The sequence below is a fragment of the Trichechus manatus genome, unplaced genomic scaffold (genome assembly GCF_000243295.1).
Source record: "Trichechus manatus latirostris isolate Lorelei unplaced genomic scaffold, TriManLat1.0 scaffold00115, whole genome shotgun sequence".
In the NCBI taxonomy this organism is placed as follows: domain Eukaryota; kingdom Metazoa; phylum Chordata; class Mammalia; order Sirenia; family Trichechidae; genus Trichechus; species Trichechus manatus.
In genome coordinates this window covers 8,873,096-8,893,582 of record NW_004444051.1, presented here as the reverse complement: position 1 = coordinate 8,893,582, position 20,487 = coordinate 8,873,096, and the positions used below count along the sequence as shown (strand labels likewise).

Here is a 20,487-nt window from a genome sequence, read left to right as displayed (position 1 = left end):
ACCAGGTAGGCCTCGCACGCCTCCTGCAGCGCCATCACGGCCGAGCTCTGGAAGCGCAGGTCGGTCTTGAAGTCCTGCGCGATCTCGCGCACCAGACGCTGGAACGGCAGCTTGCGGATCAGCAGCTCGGTTGACTTCTGGTAGCGCCGGATCTCGCGCAGCGCCACGGTGCCGGGCCGGTAGCGGTGCGGTTTCTTCACGCCACCAGTGGCCGGCGCGCTCTTGCGGGCCGCCTTGGTGGCCAGCTGCTTGCGCGGCGCCTTGCCGCCAGTGGACTTGCGAGCTGTCTGCTTGGTGCGAGCCATGAAGACAGGAGCGAAGAGGGCGTTAGTTGCAGAGCAGAACAATGCCTTTTCTGACCTTATTTATAGCAACAGAACAGTCCCTTTCATACGTCCCGCCCTGTGATCTAATTGGTTCTGATTGCTTTCTGGAGCAATGTGATTGGATTGCCATTAAAGATTGACTAGTCACATTTTCTTTCGAGCGTAGTTCACTTTTAAATTTAGTTCATAAAAGCAAGGTTTCATTTAAGCTTGATTTTACTGTACTTAATTAATAGTGTTTTTCTTTAAAGAAAAATAATCGAGACCAAAAAAAAAAAAAAAGAAAAAAAAAAAAAAAAAAAAACCCCGAAACAAAACATTGTTGGAAATGCCGTCATCTCCAAATTTAAAAGGCCCGCTCTGAAATATGATTGGCCAACTATCCTTCTTTGTTCTCATTTCTTTTCCTCATATTTTAGGCCTTTTTAACTGCAAGTTGATATAAATATACAATATACGCATAATTATTCATAAGAATATGTGCATATACACACGCACTTTTGCTCCAAACGTGTCATTTTGGTACACTATCTACATAGCCTAGAGCCGTAATAATCTTTGCTAACAGAAGTGCAAGTTCTTCCTTAGCAGATCTGGTGTTTTTAGTGCGTTCATTTCAATTTTTTCAGTAAAAGGGACGCTGTAAAGTTTTTAGTTTCTTTTTTTCAGAAAGGTTTCATTTATGGAGCATAAAATGTGAGCGACAATTTTAAAGATTAATTGATCTAACTAGGTTGAGGAAGGGGGCAAGTACTTTCTCTGAAACGTGAAACTGTCTGGCGTACGTTAACAGATGAATGGAGCTCCTCTGCAGAATTAAATATTGTACCAATAAACACATCATCTAGGGCTCAAGTGTATTTCAGCACTTTTCAGAAAACTTGGGTGGCTCTGAAAAGAGCCTTTGATTTCTTAGGTGTTCACGGGTGGCTTAAGAGCGCTTTACTTGCCCTTGGCCTTATGGTGGCTCTCGGTTTTCTTGGGCAGCAGCACGGCCTGGATGTTGGGCAGGACGCCGCCCTGCGCTATGGTCACGCGGCCCAGCAGTTTATTGAGCTCCTCGTCGTTGCGAATGGCCAACTGCAGGTGGCGCGGGATGATGCGCGTCTTCTTGTTGTCGCGGGCCGCGTTGCCCGCCAGCTCCAGGATTTCGGCCGTCAGGTACTCCAGCACCGCCGCCAGGTACACGGGAGCGCCGGCCCCGACCCGCTCGGAGTAGTTCCCTTTGCGGAGCAGGCGGTGCACTCTGCCCACTGGGAACTGGAGCCCAGCACGGGAAGACCGAGTCTTGGCCTTGGCGCGAGCCTTGCCGCCTTGCTTGCCGCGTCCAGACATGGCGATGTGATAGTGGTAGGAAACGTACAGCCAAAGATAAAGCACTGACCAAGTGTCTGAAGGGGAGCAATAAGAAGCCTGTTATAGTTCTAGGTGGACTTGTAGAAGGCGAGGTTGGATTGGTTAAAAGCATCTTGTGACTAGCCAACCAATAAGAAGGGAGCTGCGATACGATCAAATTTACATAATCTAGAGCCGCTAATATATTATCAAATCAGATCTGAATATTCTTCAAGTCTTCATTTGCATAGTGGACCTATAAAAGACGAGACTATAAATGAAAACCTTCAGTTAAGCTCTTTTATTTTCTTGTAGTTTGTAGCTTTTTTCCATCATGCCCGAGCCGGCGAAATCTGCCCCAGCTCCTAAGAAGGGCTCTAAAAAGGCGGTGACCAAAGCGCAGAAAAAGGATGGCAAGAAGCGCAAACGCAGCCGGAAGGAGAGCTATTCTGTCTATGTATACAAGGTGCTGAAACAGGTCCACCCCGACACCGGCATTTCGTCCAAGGCTATGGGCATCATGAACTCGTTCGTCAACGATATTTTTGAGCGCATTGCAGGTGAGGCATCTCGCCTGGCCCATTACAACAAGCGCTCGACGATCACGTCCAGGGAAATCCAGACAGCCGTGCGCCTGCTGCTTCCCGGGGAGCTGGCCAAGCACGCAGTGTCCGAGGGCACCAAGGCTGTCACCAAGTATACCAGCTCCAAGTGAGAGGTGTGCTACTTTGTCATCAATACCAAAGGCTCTTTTCAGAGCCACTTACGTCATCTAATAAAGAGTTGTAACAGTTTTTTTCAGTATTTGTTTCTTCGGGTGTAGTTCGTGTTCATGTAAGTTATTTGTAAGTTTCTAAGCGGCTACTTGAACTCACAAGTGTTTTGCATTTCTAAGACCGCTTTTTTGGTGCAATTTTACCTTTTAAGGAATAGAGTCCCTGAATTTAGTATTCACGGCCTTCATAGTTGAGTCAACAACTTTTCCCTTAAAATGATTTGTAAATATCCTTAAGCTTTAAAGTATTCCCGACCCTCAGCCACTTGTGTTGTGATTGTGAGTTCACCACTCATGGACTCTTCAGGCAGGCATTATCATAACTCCAACCAAACTCAGAATATTTGTCCAATGTCTTCCACAAACAAGTTTCTCAAGCTTTTCTTCATTACATGTAATTTTTTGGTGAGGTATGAGAGTTGAGTGTGTTGGTGATGTTAGTGGGGAGATGACATTTCTTGCCTGCCTCCAAATCTTGCAGTTATGTTTTCTAATTTTTTTGTAATGGCTTTAAAAACAAAATTCCCCACATGTATAAACACTATTTAATTGTACAGGAATATCAGATATTACTGATAGTGACCAAGGCACACATTTCACTTCTCAGAATACACAGTGCTAGGCTCTTGGAAAAGGCATTCAATGGAAATTCTGAACCCCTGATTGGTCTCAGGTAGGATAGTTTAATTGAGGAACATAAAATAGTCTCTTCAAACAACTCTTATTTAAATTAGTAAATGGCAAATGGACCCATAAATGGGTCTCCCTCTTGTACTGGGCCTTAATGTCTTCTAATTCAAGGCCTTTGACTGACTCACACCTCCTCATACCAATGTTAAGAAAAAACCTTCCCATCACACCTTCCTATATTTAAAGGAGGATATTTTTTGCCTGTATATGTATAAAGATTCATTATATTGATGAGGCCGTTTAATAATGTCTCCCCATATTTTTATGGATTTTTGTTCCTGCCCCTACCCCATAAGGGCTGGAGGCCAAACAGAGGCGCATACTCTCCTGGGACCCTTAACCATAGATTTCTCTACAGACTCAACACTTGCCCATTTTTATGGGACCTATTTGAGCCTGAACTTCCACCACCCAAAAAATCTTGCCCAGTATTTGGGTTATAAGGGCCGGATAATTAATCTGTGTTCTACTACTGATCGCTTGTAGGAAACTGAAATTATTGCTCTAGGGCCATTCCCACATACAGTGTGAACCATTAAAAAGGGAGATAGAAAACTCTATTTAGTAAATAAAAAACTCATTCAGAGGCAATAATGAAGTCAACACCATCTCCCACAAAGATGAAACCAGACTCCCTCTCCTCCATGGTAATAGTACATGCTGAAGGGAAATCAGCATCAGGAAACAAAAGCCTGTCAAGTGCAGCTGCACAGCATTCTGTTGGTTACCGGTCTTGTTAGTATCGGTCTAGGTGCTTTTATTAGTTTGTCATCCAGTGGTCCATACCCTCCATGGAAGCCATTGTTTTAATTAACCAAACATGGCAAATGCCGAGGCCTGCATGCCATTGAATTTAGCTAATGCAAGTCCTGCAGGTCGAAGATCTTGCCCGCTTGCCCATCCCCGACCAAAACAACAGCCGTGGCAAGAGGCCCATAGCCATCGGCTAAACTGGAGGGCCTGCCTACAGGCTGGTTCTGGGACTCTGAAAGGAGCAAGTCCTTCGGACAAGCCAGGTGGCCATGGTTTTCTCCATTCCTCTCCCTGCGGGCATGTTTAGGCCTCAGAACAAACCACTACCCTCACTGAGGCCTGATGTTTGTTAGCAAGGTTAAAATGATACAGTTCTGGGTTAACCACTTCCCCCTCAGGAAGTCAGGGGGGCATGTTGCAGTAAGATATTTGTTAGCAGGGTTGAAAAGATACAATTAGTCATTTAGGCCTGGGGTATAAAATAGCTGGGAGGAATTTTTCTTAGTCTCCTCAGTGATAGTACAGGCGGGGCACATATAGCATAAACTTACAGTCCACCTTATCAGACCTACCTGGCCAGGGGGAGACCAGCAGTAGGTAGGGTCCTATTTAAGCTCCTCACTCATGGCAGACAGTGGGGTGTGCAAGGAAAAGTCATCATCTCTGCCCAGGCACCTTTTGAAGGGGGACTTCTCATGACGGAAGTTTTCCAGTTGTATAGATGCCATCTGATACTTGTAAGTAATAAAAGCTACTTTCTATGGGTTAACGTGTCTTCAAGCTTTGATCTGAAGAAGGACATAATGTTTATAGAGCAATCCGTGTTAGTTATTGGTGCCCTTTTTCTAATGGCCTCCTAGCTATCTAGAAATTGGGTAAAACATGTGAGTACCATGCAGTGTTGTCTTACAGTTAATGATGTGGTCAAGCAGGACGTGTTGTCCGACAGACTCCAACCTCAGCTATAGCTATCTTAATTGGACGTCAATTTAAAACCTTACTAATTACATGTACACAAATCAGACCACACAATCTAAAACCTACTTGTAGCAGAACACCTTTTATCACCCATCTGGGAAAAAGCTTGGACTGTTGGGAGCTTTTAGATGTGACTACCCTTAATTGTGTAGCTCTGGGAGCAACCAAAATGTCGGCAATTCAAATCTACCAGCAGTTCCTTGGAAACCCTATAGGGCAGTTCTACTCTGTCCTATAGGGTCCCTATGAGTTGGAATTGACTCAACAGCAACAAGTTTGGTTTTTTGGTTTTTGATGGCACAGTAGGAGCCCTGGTGGCACAATGGTTAAGAACTTCGCTGCTAACCCAAACACTGGCTGTTCAAATCCACCAGCCGTTCCTTGGAAACCCTATAGGGCAGTTCAGCTGTGAGCCAGAATCGACTCAATAGCAATGTGTTTGGCTTGATTTTACCCTTAATTGGGGTTTTAATTATGTTAGTCAGGTTTTGACGATTTAGTTCTATTAAAGCAGCATGATAAATGCTGACTTCACTTTTGCTAGCTGTGCACCCACAAAGCGCCTTGATTTAAAAGATATCCGAAAGTCAAAGTTCCAGGCCCAATGTTTCCTTCAAATTCTACAAGTGGCTCAGCCTTATTATAATACCATAGAGCCACAAAAACATGACCCCCATCAACCCATGTGGGTATCCACCTGGGAAGGATGCCCCCGTCCCACATTGAAGACATCCCCCTAGCCCAAGAGCTTGCCACTGGAGATGACATTGCCTGTCGTATGAGATGACTTTGTCCCTTGTGCTGGAGACGACTTCACCCCTGGACACTGAGCCCAGTGTCACACATGGGCTGTCTCTCCTAAGGAGAGGCAAACTGGACACAGGACATTTATTGCTTTTCTTTCTTTGACATTATGGATTTTTGTATGATTCTTGAGTTTGATGTTTTTTTCGTCCATGATCCTGTTATACTTCTGACTCTATGCCAAAACATACACCTCTACACTCCAGTGCTTAAAGGGAAATCTTATGGAGGTTAGTACCATCTGTGCCACCCTTAAAAATTAATTGAGATTACTGCTTTCTCCAGAAAGCAACTGTCTTATATTGGTCCAGCCCTCTACCACCAGAGAGGATATCCCCATCCCAAGTGGCTTCTCCTACTCTCTTCACTCCAGCTTCCCACCATAATTTTCCACTCATTTCTTCACCCAAGACCACCACAACTACTCTTTGCCCTTGGTTACAAACAAATACCACTAAACTTCACATACACCTATTGAACTATCAGTTCTTACCTTTCAACAAGATAACTTCCAGATCCTCTACCTTGACACAAGAAATACACCAAGACATTACTGTCATAAAAACTGTAACTCATACTTTTAACACATTTTACAACTCCACCAACATGTTATTAGAGATCCTGGAGACTTAAGATTTGTTTTCTTGGCTGATGCCATATAAAAGGGCATATTGATTACAGGCCAGCCTACAAAGACTTCTTATATTTGCCTTCCTCCTTTTTACCTTCATAATAAAATGTTTTTTAATATGATGGAGAGCAACCTGTGCCCTATTGCCTGGAAGTCTCCAGCATTCAGGCCACCTTTATAACACAAATTAAAGCCCCCTAATAACCCAAATAATCAAGCTCAAAACTGATGTCAGGACATCAAGGGGTCAATTGTAATACAGTTTTTTTTTTCTTTTCTTAAAATTCTGTCTTGACAGCCTGTTAGCTCTTCTTTTTGAGCAACTAATTAAGTCCACTCTCCAACCACTCTACATATTGGGCTTTCACACTCTTGATCCACTATAAACCAAAAAACCAAACCAGCTACCATCGAGTCAACTTCAACTGATGGCCACCAAAAGTGTGTCAGAGTAGAACTATGCTCCATAGAGTTTTCAATGGCTGATTTTTCTGAAATAGATCACCCAGCCTTTCTTCCAAGGTTCCTGTCGGTGTATTTGAACCCCCAACCTTTTGGTTAGCAGCTAAGTGCATTAACCATTTGCACCACCCAGGGTCTCCTAGGCCACTATAAACCTGCCCTAATTGCCCTGGGGCCAAGTGCCCAACACCTAGGGACAGATTCTATGCCTTGGAGCTTGCAGAATTACTCAAAATACTCAATTCCCAGAATACCAAAGAAACCTAGCTAACCCCTCCCTGCTTGCCATACATAAATCCTCTCCTATAATTTCAGCTTGTTACCTTGTTCCTGGTGCATATCCTCAGTGACCTTGCATTTCAGCATCCTACTTTCTTCCCAGGGAAATGTGAGTATAATAAAAGCTTTAAAACTTTCATGGTCTCTCTCTCTCTCTCTCTCTTATTTGATCTGCATTTGGCCTTACCATACCTCATCCAAGGTAATACAGTTAAAGTAGTCACTTCCAATATTTGGTTATAAAAGACAATGAGGTTTCTATTTGGTTCTCTCCTTCTTTTGGATCACTAGCTCTCAAAAGAGTTAACAGCATTATTGTGAACAGCCCTATAGAGAGGTTGTATTTCTCAGCTGCAAATCCTGTATTCTCCCCACACATCTTTCTATACTCTTTCTATAGTACAGGTTCTAGAAATTTGCAAGGTTGTTGTTGTTTTTCCCCAGCTGGATCCCTGTTGTTGTCATTGTTAGTTGCCATTGATTTAGCTCTAACTCATGGTGACCCCATGAACAACAGAACAAAAAGTTGCCTGGTCCTGTGCCATTTGCATGATCATTGGTATAATCAAGTCCATTGTTGAGGTCACTGTGTATTTTGAGTGTCTTCAAATTTAAGTACTCATCTTCTAGCACTGTACCAGGCAATATTCTGTTGTGATCCACAGAGTTTTCACTGGGTAATTTTCAGAATTAGGTTTCCAGGCCTTTCTTCCTAGTCTGTCTTAGTTTGGAAGCTCTGCTGAAACCTGTCCACCATGGGTGACCCTGCTGGTATTTGAAATATCAGTGGCATAGCTTCCAGTTTCATAGCAACACACAAGCCATCACAGTATGACAAACTGAGATGGATGGTGGGGATGGATCCCTGTTAGGCTCTGCAAATAAGGGACATAGTGAGGCTGGAAAGAAGACAGTAGCAGATGGAACTTTCTGTTTCTGGATCACGCCAGCAATGGTCTTTCACCCTGGCCGTAGCAATTGGCTCCAGTTCCCAAATTTCCCCCTACAGTCCCAGGACCAGCTTCATTACGCTCACGCAGTGTTCTGAGCCCCAGCTCCAACCAAGTTTCTAGATTCTAATAACTTTGCTTCATCCTTTGTGCCCCAGCCTTATGTGTGACTGCTGCTTCCTTCAGTTATTGTCTCTGGAACACCTTAGGGTCCCCTTTTGCTTTTTAAGTCTTCTAACACCCTGGGCAGTGCAAATAGTTAGCACTCCACTACTAACTGAAAGGTTGGTGGTTCAAACCTACCCAGAGGCATCCTGGAAGAAAAGCCTGGCAATCTGCTTCTGAAAGGTCATAGCCATGAAAATCTTATCGAGCACAGTTCTGCAAAATATGGGCTTGCCATGAGTTGGAATGAACTCTATGGCAACCTTTTTTTTTATACACTGGCGTAACCTTTATTAAATTATCTTTGTTAAAATAACTGTTTTCTGTTTTCCTGTCTGGACCTTGACTGATAACATGAAGCTAAATCTCCTTTGAGTTAAAAGGGCATTACTACTTTGCATTATAAAGCATTTGCTTATTTGAACTCCTTCTCAACATCGGTCACTTTGGTATCAAATGCTCCTTTCCCTGCCCTCAAAGATCTAATAGTCTGGGCAAGGTTTATCACCATCACTTACTTGAGGTAGTTAAAGCATTTATTCCAGAAGCGAGGAGAAGAGAGCTGAATTTGAAAACAGCCTACAGGCCAGTGGGATATGAGGCTTCCTCCACTAGTCTAACGAAGCCACCCTTTTTGGTTGACTCAGGACACATGAACATGGGTAAGGAACCTACCGGGAAAAAAGATGTAGCCTAGTGCTGGGGAGAGGATATAATATATGCAAAAAATATTTCTTAACGTGTTGAGAAATATCTATACATGTGAACTGATTTCGAACTCTATTAAGGCATCCTTTGAAAGACCACAGCGTCATAGATGATGGTTGGAATTTGAGTTCTGCCACTTTAATGAACTTTGGTTCTAACAACCTCTGTGACTTGCTTATAAAATGCAACTATTGACTGCAAAGACATTTGACTCTGTGGCTCATAAAAATATTATGGATAACTTTGGGAAGAATGGGAATTCCAGAACACTTAATTGTGCCCATGAGGAACCTGTAAGTAGATCAAGAGGCAGTCGTTTGAACAGAACAAAGAGATACTGCTTGGTTTAAAATCAGGAAAAGTGTGTGTTAGGGTTGTATCCTTTTACCATACTTATTCAATCTGTATGCTAAGAAAATAATCGGAGAAGCTGGACTATATGACAAAAAATGCAGCATCAGAACTGGAGGAAGATTTATTAACAGACTTCGATATGCAGATGATGCAACCTTGCTTGCTGAAAGTGAAGAGGACTTGAAGCACTTACTGATGAAAATCAAAGACTACAGCCGTCAGTATGGATTACATCTTAACATAAAGAAAACAAAATCTTCACAACTGGACCAATAAACAGCATCATGATAAATGGAGAAAAACATCAAAATTGTCAAGGATTTCCTTTTACTTGGATCCACAATCAACGTCCATGGAAGCAGCAGCCAAGACGTCAAATGATGTATCACATTGGGCAAATTTGCAGCAAAAGACCTCTTTAAAGTATTTAAAAGCGAAGATGTCACTTTAAGGACTAAGGTGTGCCTGACTCAAGCCATGGTATTTTCAATCGCATTATATGCATGCAAAAGCAGGACAATGGATAAAGAAGACTGAAGAGGAATTGATGCTTTGAATTATGATGTTGGCAAAGAATACTAAATATACCATGGACTGCCAGAAGAACAAACAAATCTGTCTAGGAAGACATACAGCCAGAATGCTCCTTAGAAGCAAGGATAGTGAGACTTCATCTCATGTACTTTGCACATGTTATCAGGATGGACCAGTCCCAGAAAGACATCATGCTTGATAAAGTAGAAGGTCAGCAAAAAAGAGGAAGGCCCTCAGCGAGATGGATTGACACAGTGGCTGCAACAAGGGGCTCAAACGTAGCAAAGATTGTGTAGATGGCACAGGAATGGCCAGTGCTTCGTTCTGGTGTGCAGGGGGTCGCTATGAGTCAGAACCAACTGGACAGCACTTAACAACAACATTATTGAAATCAACTCTATTGACATTTTTGTGAAAACAAATGCAATAACGACAACGAAAATAGTTTTATAATTCATGAAGTTATTTATGGGTATTATGAAGTGAATTTTCCATTATTCATGAAGTTATTTATTTATGGGTATTATGAAGTGAATTTTCCATTAATCTTATACTTTACAGATAATGCATGAGAGCTCTTTGAAGTCACTTGTATTATTATCAGAGGTAATAATAAAATACAATGAGTAGAGGAAGGGCTGATCTATGAAATTAGACTTCCTGCTGTTAAAGCAATATCATAGCCTGAAAAAGGAAATGTAGGTTGCTGTTAAAATAAGAGTGGTTTCAAAATTATATGAGCCGCAACGTTTACAAAGTTTTTGCATTTATTTTATCATAACTTCAATAGTATGTGTATATTCAAGTATATATGCTGTCATTATCTTAAATAATATTATTGAATGAATTATTCAATACTTCTTAAACTGTATTAGTTTCCTATTGCAGGTGTGACAAATTACCTCAAGCTTATACCTTAAAACAACACAAATTTACTGTTGTACATTTCAGAAGTACAGATACAAACTTCACTCAGCTAAAGGCAGGGTGTTGGCGGGGCTGCATTCCTTTCTGGAGCATTTAGGGGAGATTACCTTGCGTTTTCCAGCTCTTACAGGCCAACCAGTAGCCCTGGTGCCATAGTGGTTAAACTACTTGGCTGCTAACTGAGAGAGAGGTCAGCAGTTTGGACCCACTAGCTGCTCAGAGGAGAAAGATATGGTAGTGTGCTTACATGGATGTGGTTTTGGCAGTGGATGTGGTTCTGGGTAGAGGCTGACCACTTTCCTTGACTCATGGCCCTCTTTCACCATATCCTTCTCTACATGCCTTCTCTCTGTTCTCTATTCTGATTCCTTCTTCCACTTTTAAGGACAGGTCACCATAAGTTGGAATAGACTCAAGGGCAACAGGTTTGTGTGTGTGTGACTACACTGGGATCACTTGGATAATTCAGGATAATTTCCCTATTTTTAAGGCCAGTTGATTTGCAAACTTAACTCTATCTGCAACCTTAATTCCCCTTTGCCTTGTAATCTAACGTATTCAAAGTTTCCAGGAATTAACACTTAGACATATTTGGGGTGGTATTTTTCTGCCTGATACAATTAGTCACAAAATATTGAAAGCTATATACCATCTGCTCTGGGAGGGGAATTCCCCTATGGGTACGTTTTTGCTTTTCATTTCAGGAGTTCATGAGCTCCCCTAAAGCTTATATAGACATTGGTTTAGATATTTACTTCTGGGTCAGTAGAAAGTAAAAATGGACTATAACAATATAAGGTAGTTCTCACATACATTTACCTGGTTTTATATGTTTTTAGATATTTCTTGTTGCCTTTGTTCTTTGTGTTGTGTGTTCTGTTGTTTGAATACTTATATGTTGTGCGTGTTGTGTGTCTGCCTGTGCACGTGTTGTATAGGAGTAGAAAGTTTGTTATTCATACAAGGAATTATACAGGAATATAGAATACTATTACTTTTTTCCTGACTGGGTTCAATTCTAAAAACATTTTGAACGTACATTATTAGCATTTATTTTACCTGATATGCCATTCATGGCTTGTTCATAACCTTATCTAGATTTATAGCTACATGGGGAAATGTGTGTTTTCAGTACTTTTATATATGTCTACATAGGACAGGGCAGTAGTAGTGTTTGTAATTATTGTGAATTGTATGATTTGATTCATTTAAAAAGTAGATTTTTTTGGGGGAGGCCAACCAAGATAAACACATTAAAAAATTCACACTGGAAGAAGAGAAAAAAAATTTTGAGAGGCACAAAAACATTTTAAAGATGTTTCTTTCCTGGACTGGCTGAATCATGAGCCCCAGTGTAGCATATTGCCAAAGGTCTAACCTTTTATTAGATAAATAGGCCCATCTTGGTGCCAGTTATGTTCAAACTTGTTTGTATTTTTATGAACAGTGTTGCTCCTATTATTAGTATTTTCAGGAGTGATATTGTTTTAAGCTACATGTGTAGAAATGGGATTAAATTGGAACTAAGAAATTGCATTTTCTTCTTACCATAACATACCAACAAAAGGAGTATAACCAAATTTTAAGTTCTCTTCACTTCTTATGGAAACAACGTATAAGGGACACTTCACAAGTTTAGGTGAAATTTGCACTTGAGCCAATTTCCAGTCTTTTAACTAATGTGGGCAGTGGAGGCAAGAGACAACATTTTTACTATGATCTACAATGAAGTAACAATGAAGTACAATATTTTCTTTTCAGTCAGCCAAAAAGCTGGCTGGGGTGGTGATGGGGGTGGTGTATATTTTAACGTTAGTATACAGCAACAGTAGCAAACAAAAAACAGTCTTAGCATAGGAAGTGAAAAAAAAAAAAAAACTGCTTAGCAATTACAGAAAATATACAAGTTAATACAACTCTTAAGCTTGAAAAAGTGGATGGCTCTTAAAAGAGCCTTTGTGGATGGCTGTAAAGACGCTTACATGACAGGCTTACTTGGAGCTGGTGTACTTGGTGACAGCCTTCGTGCCCTCGGACACGGCGTGCTTGGCCAGCTCCCCGGGAAGCAGCAGACGCACGGCCGTCTGGATCTCCCTGGATGTGATCGTCGAGCGCTTGTTGTAATGCGCCAGGCGAGACGCCTCACCAGCGATGCGCTCGAAGATGTCGTTGACAAACGAGTTCATGATGCCCATGGCCTTGGACGAGATGCCGGTGTCCGGGTGGACCTGCTTCAGCACCTTGTATACGTACACGGAATAACTCTCCTTGCGGCTTCGCTTACGTTTCTTGCCGTCTTTCTTTTGCGCTTTGGTCACCGCCTTCTTGGAGCCCTTCTTCGGGGCTGGAGCGGATTTCGCAGGATCAGGCATGACAAAAAGAGATTTCTTAAACCAAAGTAAAACGCCACATGTACTGCCTCATTCACTCATAATATTTGTAGGGCTCCTATGCAAAAAAGGAGATAGGAAAACTTGAACGTTGATTGGATAAATTGTCTTACGTAGTCGGATGGTACGCAAAGTAGTCGACTCTAGTTGTCCTTTGTAATTGGTTGTAATTGCAAAGCTTGTTTTACCCAATCAAACAGCGTAATTTACAATTCCGCTTGCGTGTATAATTGTTCCTTATTTGCTGTTTAGATTCGTATACGTACTTCTTTTCTCATTTCTAGGCAGTTCGGTGGCAGACATTTAAGATGTCTGGACGCGGAAAGCAAGGTGGTAAGGCCCGCTCCAAAGCTAAGACGCGATCCTCTAGGGCTGGACTCCAGTTCCCCGTGGGCCGAGTGCACCGCCTGCTCCGCAAGGGGAACTACTCCGAGCGGGTCGGGGCCGGCGCTCCCGTGTACCTGGCGGCGGTGCTGGAGTACCTGACGGCCGAAATCCTGGAGCTGGCGGGCAACGCGGCCCGCGACAACAAGAAGACGCGCATTATCCCGCGCCACCTACAGCTGGCCATCCGCAACGACGAGGAGCTCAACAAGCTGCTGGGCCGCGTGACCATCGCGCAGGGTGGCGTCCTGCCCAATATCCAGGCCGTGCTGCTGCCCAAGAAGACCGAGAGCCACCACAAGGCCAAGGGAAAGTAAATTGCAAAAGTTAGCCAGAATCTTAGGTCGTTGAGTCCATCTTTAAACCAAAGGCTCTTTTCAGAGCCATCCACGTATTCATTAAAAGGGCTCACGTTTTCTTCATGCAATGGGCAGCGATCTTTACTAGCACAATTCAACATGGAAGTGTCAATGTTTAGACTCGAGTTGTCAGACTTGAATATACTATATATTTTAAGACTCAAAATTTTGAAGAAGGTAAATAGAACACTTTTTAAACTAAACAACCTTAACACTAAAATTAAATAAATTGAGTTTGTGTTAGAATTAAAACTGATCGATGAGGAAGGAGGTCAGGATTGCTAAACTGGTTTGGAAGAAACAAAAAGTGGCAAGAATAATGCCTGTTGAGTGTTAAGAATTTAGATGCAAATCAAGTTAGTGACCTACAAAGCAATAAAACCCTCACCTTTAGTGTTATCTCTTGCTAAAAAGAGTTGTTTTGCATCTTCAGGGGACAAAATCATCTGCAGTTCTCAAGTTTTTACCTGCCAACCTCCAGCTCTACAAAGTGGGACCCTAATGAATTGTAAATAGGAAGACATCTTCTGTATTCAGATGACATTAGCCTACATGCTACTTAATAAAGGATTCAGCATGACTTTGAAAAAGGGACACGGTAATATTTACGTACTGTTTATAAGTTTGGAGCCCTGGTTGCGCAGTGGTTAAGAGCTTGGCTGCTAACCAACAGGTCGGCAGTTTAAATCTACCAGTCGCTCCTTGGGAACCCTATGGAGACAGTTCTACTCTGTTCTACAGGGTCGCTGAGTCAGAATCTATTCGACGGCAACGGGTTTGGTTTGAATTTTTTTAATCTGTAAGTTTTAGGTAGTTTTTTTTTTTTTTTTAATTCACACAATCTCAGTAGAAACTGTAAAAGATAGTGAAGTGCTTTTATGAGGATATTTTAGTTCTAATATCAAGCGTGAAGTCACTTCAGAGTTAATGGGGTACATTTAGAAAGTCTTTATAAAAAAGAAACGAAAAAAACTCTAAAAATTGGAGGCATATCATATTGAGGTGAAATTAGCCGTAACCTGGAATGAGTTAAAAATAATTTGGCCAATCATATTCTAGCGCGCGTCTTTTCAAAAAATCGAAAACTAGAAAGCCTGTTTCAGACGCTAACGTTTTAAACTTTATTCAGCAAACGAGATACATCATTCTAATAATTTAAACTAAGGTCTGCAGAGAATAGCCAAAAGGGCATTGTAAATAAACTTCATAAAGACGATACAAACGAGAAAATGGTTGAAAACACAATCAGTTAAAGGGGAGGGGAGGAGTTGGACGTTAAAGTTTGGGCCAAATGCCAGGGTGATTCATACGCTCAGGAGGTGAACGTCACCACCAATATTCACTGAAAGCCACGGTGGAGATGCCTTGTCCAATCAAATCGCGACTCTTTATACATAAAGATATATTCGGGCAGAACTTGGTCCGCTTCCATTTTGACATAAACCAACGGCTTTAGAGAAATTTGCGATGGCTCATACGAAGCAGACAGTTCCCAAGTCCACTGGCGGGAAGGCGCCGCACAAGCAGCAGGCCACCAAGCGGCCCGCAAGAGCGCGCGGGCCACCGGCAGCGTGAAGAAGCAGCACCGCTACCGGCCCGGCACCCGGGCGCTGCGCGAGATCGGGCGCTACCAGAAGGCGCCCGAGCTGCTCATCCGCAAGCTGCCGTTCCAGCTGCTGGTGCGCGAGATCGCTCGGGACTTCAAGACCGACCTGTGCTTCCAGAGCTCGGCCGTGATGGCGCTGCAGGAAGCGTGCGAGGACCACCTGGTGGGGCGTTTTGAGGACACTAATCTGTGCGTCACCACCATGCCCATGGACACCCAGCTGGCACGCTACATTCACGGAGAGAGGGGCATAAACCAAGGCTGTCAATTACCTTTAAGTTTTTAAAAGCTCTTTTCAGAGGTGACCACCTTCTCTGTGAAAGATGTTAAATGTTTACTAACTTCCCACCCTTCTCCCAACCTGCCATCCGGTAATCACGGTGTTAATCGCTCTTTTTAGGATTAATTGGGTGGCTCTGAAAAGAGCCTTTTAAGGTATTCTCAATCTTTCATTTCTTTTTGGGAGCTGCCTTCTTGGGCTTGCCTGCTTTGAGCTTGCCTGCTTTAGGCTTAGGGGCCTTGGCCTTAGCTGGGCTCTTGGCCGCCTTCCTGGGTTTGGCTGCTTTCACCTTTTTCGGGCTCTTGGCCACTTTCTTGACCCCAGCAGCCGCTGCTGGCTTCTTTGCCTTCTTTGGGGTTTTCTTGGTGCTCTTCTTCGGGGTGGCAGCCGCCGGCCTCTTGGGCTTCTTTGTCCCGTCTGGCTTCTTGGCCTTGGCGGCACCGGCCTTCTTGGCTTTGGGCTTGGCTTCCCCGGAAGCTGCCTTCTTGTTAAGCTTGAAGGAGCCGGAGGCGCCGGTGCCCTTGGTCTGTACTAGAGTGCCCTTGCTCACCAGGCTCTTGAGACCCAGCTTGATGCGGCTGTTGTTCTTCTCCACGTCGTAGCCGCCGGCCGCCAGGGCCTTTTTGAGCGCTGCCAGGGACACGCCGCTGCGCTCCTTGGAGGCAGCCACCGCCTTGGTAATGAGCTCCGACACCGGCGGCCCCGTCGCCTTGCGCTTGGCGGCACCTGTAGACTTGCGGGCCTTTTTCTTTATCTGAGTCTTTTCCGCGGGGGAAGCTGTAGCAGGCGCGGCAGGTGCGGTTTCCGACATGGTTGTAGGTTTTGATAACTAACAACAACAACAAAAAAGTCCCAGAGTTGAACTGTCAAGCCGCGGAGTCAGTGTGTATATATAGACAGCGGCGCTGTTCGCTGATTGGTTCCCAGCTCAGTCTTCCAGCTTGGCAGCAACGTAGGCTCAGCTCTGTCCCGGAATTGTGTTTGTTACAATTCAGGAAAGCAAAAAATTAAAAATTCCCGTGGAGGAATCACATCAATTTTATTCCAAGATGAACTGAGACAGCTCAAGCTTTGAGATCTTCATAGTTTTTTTCTCCGGTTTCTATCACGTCGGCCTCCGTTTTTTTCAAAAGCTCGGGACTCTGTGAGAGATTCAAAGGTCAGAGAGACAACTTCTTGATTTTCGTTTAAAATATAAATTCTCCCCTTTGTGTCTGCAAGTCCTTATTCTCTCGTGATGTTCTATACATCCTTGGCTTCTCATTCGGTCAACAACTGCTTGGATCTCCTTGAGATTTACCCAGAAAATCTGTTTCATATGAGGAGAAGTAACACAGGCTCTTTCTGGATTTCTCTGCAAGAACAGCAATAAATGACACCCGGGATAATGGACCTTTCTGCCCTCTAAAATCGTTATTCTGGTCTGAAAGAGCATTATCATGATTTCTTGTGATTGTTTGGAACGTTAGTTCATTTTGGGGTTCAAGTATTCAGCATTTTTCTAGGCAAATCAGGCAAACGCAGTGATCAGTGATCCTCTGGACATGATAACTGGGCCTGAATTGCAATAGCTGATCCCAAAGGACATCTAGGAAAAAGCTTAAAAAGAGAGAGACTCGGATCTCCTTATGGGTTCAAAATTTTATTTTGTTTTCATTGTTTTCACTAGGGGAGTCAGTTATTAAAAAGTTCATGAGCTTTTGGAAATAGAGGGGTCTCATGCTTGAGGAAGATAAATTAGCAAAGTATGCAAGTAACAGAACCAAGGAATATCTATACACACAAGACACATGAATATATATTTATATGTATATATTTATATATTCCCCTTGGGAGAAATATAAAAACAATCATGTCTTATACTTACTACTACGTCTCTTTTATTTAAGCAAGGATATAAGCTTATAGGAAACTCATCACACATATGCTTAATGTTAAATAAAATATAGATTAATGGCAGAAAGTGATTTGATTTTATGTTCTTCCTCACTCCTTAAACTGCTTGTCTTTAATGTATTATTTGTTTATTTTGAAATATGTACGAGCCTGTGTTTCACTAGGACTACGAAAGAGAGAAATGCTAGGAACAGACAGAGCAAAGCCTAAGAGGTGAGCATTTCATATTTCTCATTGATTCCATCCAAAGCAACAGTGACCAATTACTTCATGTAGCACCCCCAACTTGGACAGACAAAAATTAATAAATGTTAATAAAAATTAAAAATTAGAAACACAGTTCAGATGGGTGAATGAGGTGAGGATCCAGCTTGATAGAAATCATTTTTGCTTTGAATGTGCATTCACCTTTTATGGAACTCATGAATGCCTAATTTTTTTTAAACAATAATTTGGATGCATTGTAGATGCTTTTCTGTAGCACCTACGAAGGGAGGGGTCTCTCCTAGCCATCTAAATGTAGGAATTCTCCAAGGGTCTGCCCCATTCACTTTCAGGGCTTCACGAGTTACCTTCAGGACTTTTCTCTTGCCTAAATGTCAAACTTGCATTTTCAGGTGCTTGCCAGATAACTGCTTCTTCATCTACCTACACCACACTGGAAATAGGACCAGGCTCATCTCAGCAGCTTCCAATCAAAAGATACCCTTCCAGTTGACATCTTTAGAAATGCTGTTAAGAACACAACCACTCTAATAAGCTGATGCGAAAACGTCAACTCCTTCCTTTCCTTTGCCACCACATCCAGTCTGTCATCAAGATTGGTGAACTTTTCCTGAATTCATTTCTCCTCTTTTATTTCCCCCATCATGACTGTAATTCTGGCTCTTCCGTATCTTGTCTGGATTGGCTCTCCTCACAGCCTCCCTGTGGGCCTCTCCTTCCTCTCATCTCTCTGTGCTATAATTCATCCTCTTCATTGTGCTCAGTGAAATATTCTTTAAGTGAGTTTCATATTATTTGGCCCATTTTCCTGTAGCTTTCTAATTCCAGAATAAGCTCTTTAGTATGTCATTCAACGTCATTTATATGGCCTTAAATCACCATTCTGAACAAGCATAGATTTTGCAAACACACTGACCTGTATTTGAGTCTGGTTTTGCAGCTTGTAAACTGCACGACCTTGGTCAAATTATCCAACTTTTCACAGTATCTTTTTCCATTTTCCCTTACCTTTTCCCTCTCCCCTACTCCATTTTAAAGTCAAAGTGTACTTCAGACTAATCCAGTGACATACCTTGAAATGTTTATATCTATCATTCCCTATCTCTTAAATTAGACGACATCTATCTCTCTTTTGAACTTCTCTCATAATTTAACGGCCATTATAATCTACTTCATGCCATTGCTGTCATTGTTGTCTGCATCTGAAAGCTCCGCTGAAACTTGTTCAGCATGATAGCAACACACAAGCCTCCACTGACAGACAAATGATGGTTATGCTTGAGGAGAATTGGTTGAGAATGAAACCCAGGTCTCCTGCATGGAAGGAAATTCTACTACTGAACCACCACTGCCCTCAATCTGCTTCATATCATCTGCATATTTGTCCACTTTTAAGTCTTCTTAATAATTAAAAAAAAAAAAAAACCCAAAGTATGGAATTGGTCTTATAGGTATGATGTATAGTCATTCATATAGGACAACTTGCACAATCATATATAGGTTGTCCATGTGGAACCAGGCTTAAGAGTGTCCCGAATCCCATTCCATTGCTTTATTCTGCCATCATGGCTATTGCTGAAATGACTATTTTTCTGCACCACCATGCCCTACAGAGTACTGTTAACATGCTTGGCTCTTCTTACCCATTTTCAATTGAATGAGAGCCACACCTGGCCAAGGGGATCTTATCCACCATTGAAGGTGTAGAGCAATTATGAATTAAGAAGCTTGTTCCAATTTCTACCATTGAGCTATGAGGGGCCCATATTATGCCTCTCCTTAGAAAGTTTTAACCCTCACATCAATTTAGACAGAGATTTCATGTTTCAGCAACCATATTCCTATTTATTAAGATAAAATAAAGGAATCTGAAGCCTATGAGGCTTTTGGTCCCTTTTACACATTGGGGAAATAAAACAATTATGCCAACAGAAATACCCCTCTGTACTAATATAGGAGAGAAACATAGAACTAGAGAGGGAGAGAGAACAATTTATTACTGAGTAAACATTAACAGATTTACATGCATGTAAGGTAGCACAAACATGACTACAAAGTTAGGACAAAATCTCACACATTTTATGCAGCAAAGCAGAAAAAAGACAGTAACTTATTTCCTTGAGACACAAAGGGGCTACATATTGTGACAATCTTCTGTATATCTTGTGAGAGACCTCTATGCTAATTCCAGAAATATATATACTTTTGCATGTTGAGAAGTTATTTAGTCCAAGGCCTTGGCAATATCTCTACAATGTAATAACTGGAGACTGGGCTTAATCCCTAGAAAGATTTATCTCTATTCTGAGGTTAGAGTAAAGATTCTGACTATCTCCAGGGAAACTCTCTAAGGGGAAAGGGAAATGATCTCTTTGCTCTTTATCAATGAAGAAAATCATTCCATTTACCTTTACACACCTCCATCAGAATATCATTAATAACATGATTTCTATTCCAATATTCATGGAATTTCCTAGTGCTGTTCTGTGCACATTTATGAAACCCGAAATCTTCCAAGGCTTTCAGGATCCTTTAGGAGAGGAATTCTTAAGCATTTTGGTGCCGTGGACCTCTTTGGATGTCTGATGAGGCTTATGGGCCCCTTCCCAGAATAATGTTTGTAAATGCTTAAGATAAAATACATAAAATTACAAAGGAAATGAATTATATTAATAC

General features: G+C 42.3%; 6 protein-coding genes and 1 pseudogene across 6 annotated transcripts in view; 3 read left to right on the top strand and 4 right to left on the bottom strand.

Moving 5' to 3' along the window:
• LOC105756681 (histone H3.1) overlaps positions 1 to 414 on the bottom strand; it is a 645-nt gene extending 231 nt beyond the window's left edge. Inside the window, exon 1 of the mRNA XM_023738369.1 lies at positions 21 to 414. Within this exon, the coding sequence (XP_023594137.1) occupies positions 21 to 305 (285 nt within the window). The 5' untranslated portion in view covers positions 306 to 414. The remainder of the gene's footprint in view (positions 1 to 20) is intronic.
• A 287-nt stretch (positions 415 to 701) lies between these two features.
• LOC101352393 (histone H2A type 1-B/E) lies at positions 702 to 1,755 on the bottom strand. Its single transcript, XM_004384018.2, has one exon. The coding sequence runs from the start codon at positions 1,659 to 1,661 to the stop codon at positions 1,269 to 1,271; it is 393 nt and encodes a 130-aa protein (XP_004384075.1). The 5' UTR covers positions 1,662 to 1,755; the 3' UTR covers positions 702 to 1,268.
• A 173-nt stretch (positions 1,756 to 1,928) lies between these two features.
• LOC101354453 (histone H2B type 1) lies at positions 1,929 to 3,783 on the top strand. The gene has a single exon (XM_023738379.1). The coding sequence runs from the start codon at positions 1,996 to 1,998 to the stop codon at positions 2,374 to 2,376; it is 381 nt and encodes a 126-aa protein (XP_023594147.1). The 5' UTR covers positions 1,929 to 1,995; the 3' UTR covers positions 2,377 to 3,783.
• A 6,354-nt stretch (positions 3,784 to 10,137) lies between these two features.
• Positions 10,138 to 13,181, bottom strand: LOC101353680 (histone H2B type 1-H). Its single transcript, XM_023738378.1, has one exon. The coding sequence runs from the start codon at positions 13,041 to 13,043 to the stop codon at positions 12,663 to 12,665; it is 381 nt and encodes a 126-aa protein (XP_023594146.1). The 5' UTR covers positions 13,044 to 13,181; the 3' UTR covers positions 10,138 to 12,662.
• A 71-nt stretch (positions 13,182 to 13,252) lies between these two features.
• Positions 13,253 to 14,528, top strand: LOC101352653 (histone H2A type 1-B/E-like). Its single transcript, XM_023738373.1, has one exon. It carries the CDS (start codon positions 13,370 to 13,372, stop codon positions 13,760 to 13,762), a length of 393 nt encoding a protein of 130 aa, XP_023594141.1. The 5' UTR covers positions 13,253 to 13,369; the 3' UTR covers positions 13,763 to 14,528.
• A 109-nt stretch (positions 14,529 to 14,637) lies between these two features.
• On the top strand, positions 14,638 to 15,721 carry LOC105756678 (histone H3.1-like; annotated as a pseudogene).
• An 83-nt stretch (positions 15,722 to 15,804) lies between these two features.
• LOC101351618 (histone H1.4-like) lies at positions 15,805 to 16,572 on the bottom strand. The gene has a single exon (XM_004384015.2). It carries the CDS (start codon positions 16,499 to 16,501, stop codon positions 15,860 to 15,862), a length of 642 nt encoding a protein of 213 aa, XP_004384072.1. The 5' UTR covers positions 16,502 to 16,572; the 3' UTR covers positions 15,805 to 15,859.
• Positions 16,573 to 20,487: the final 3,915 nt, after the last annotated feature.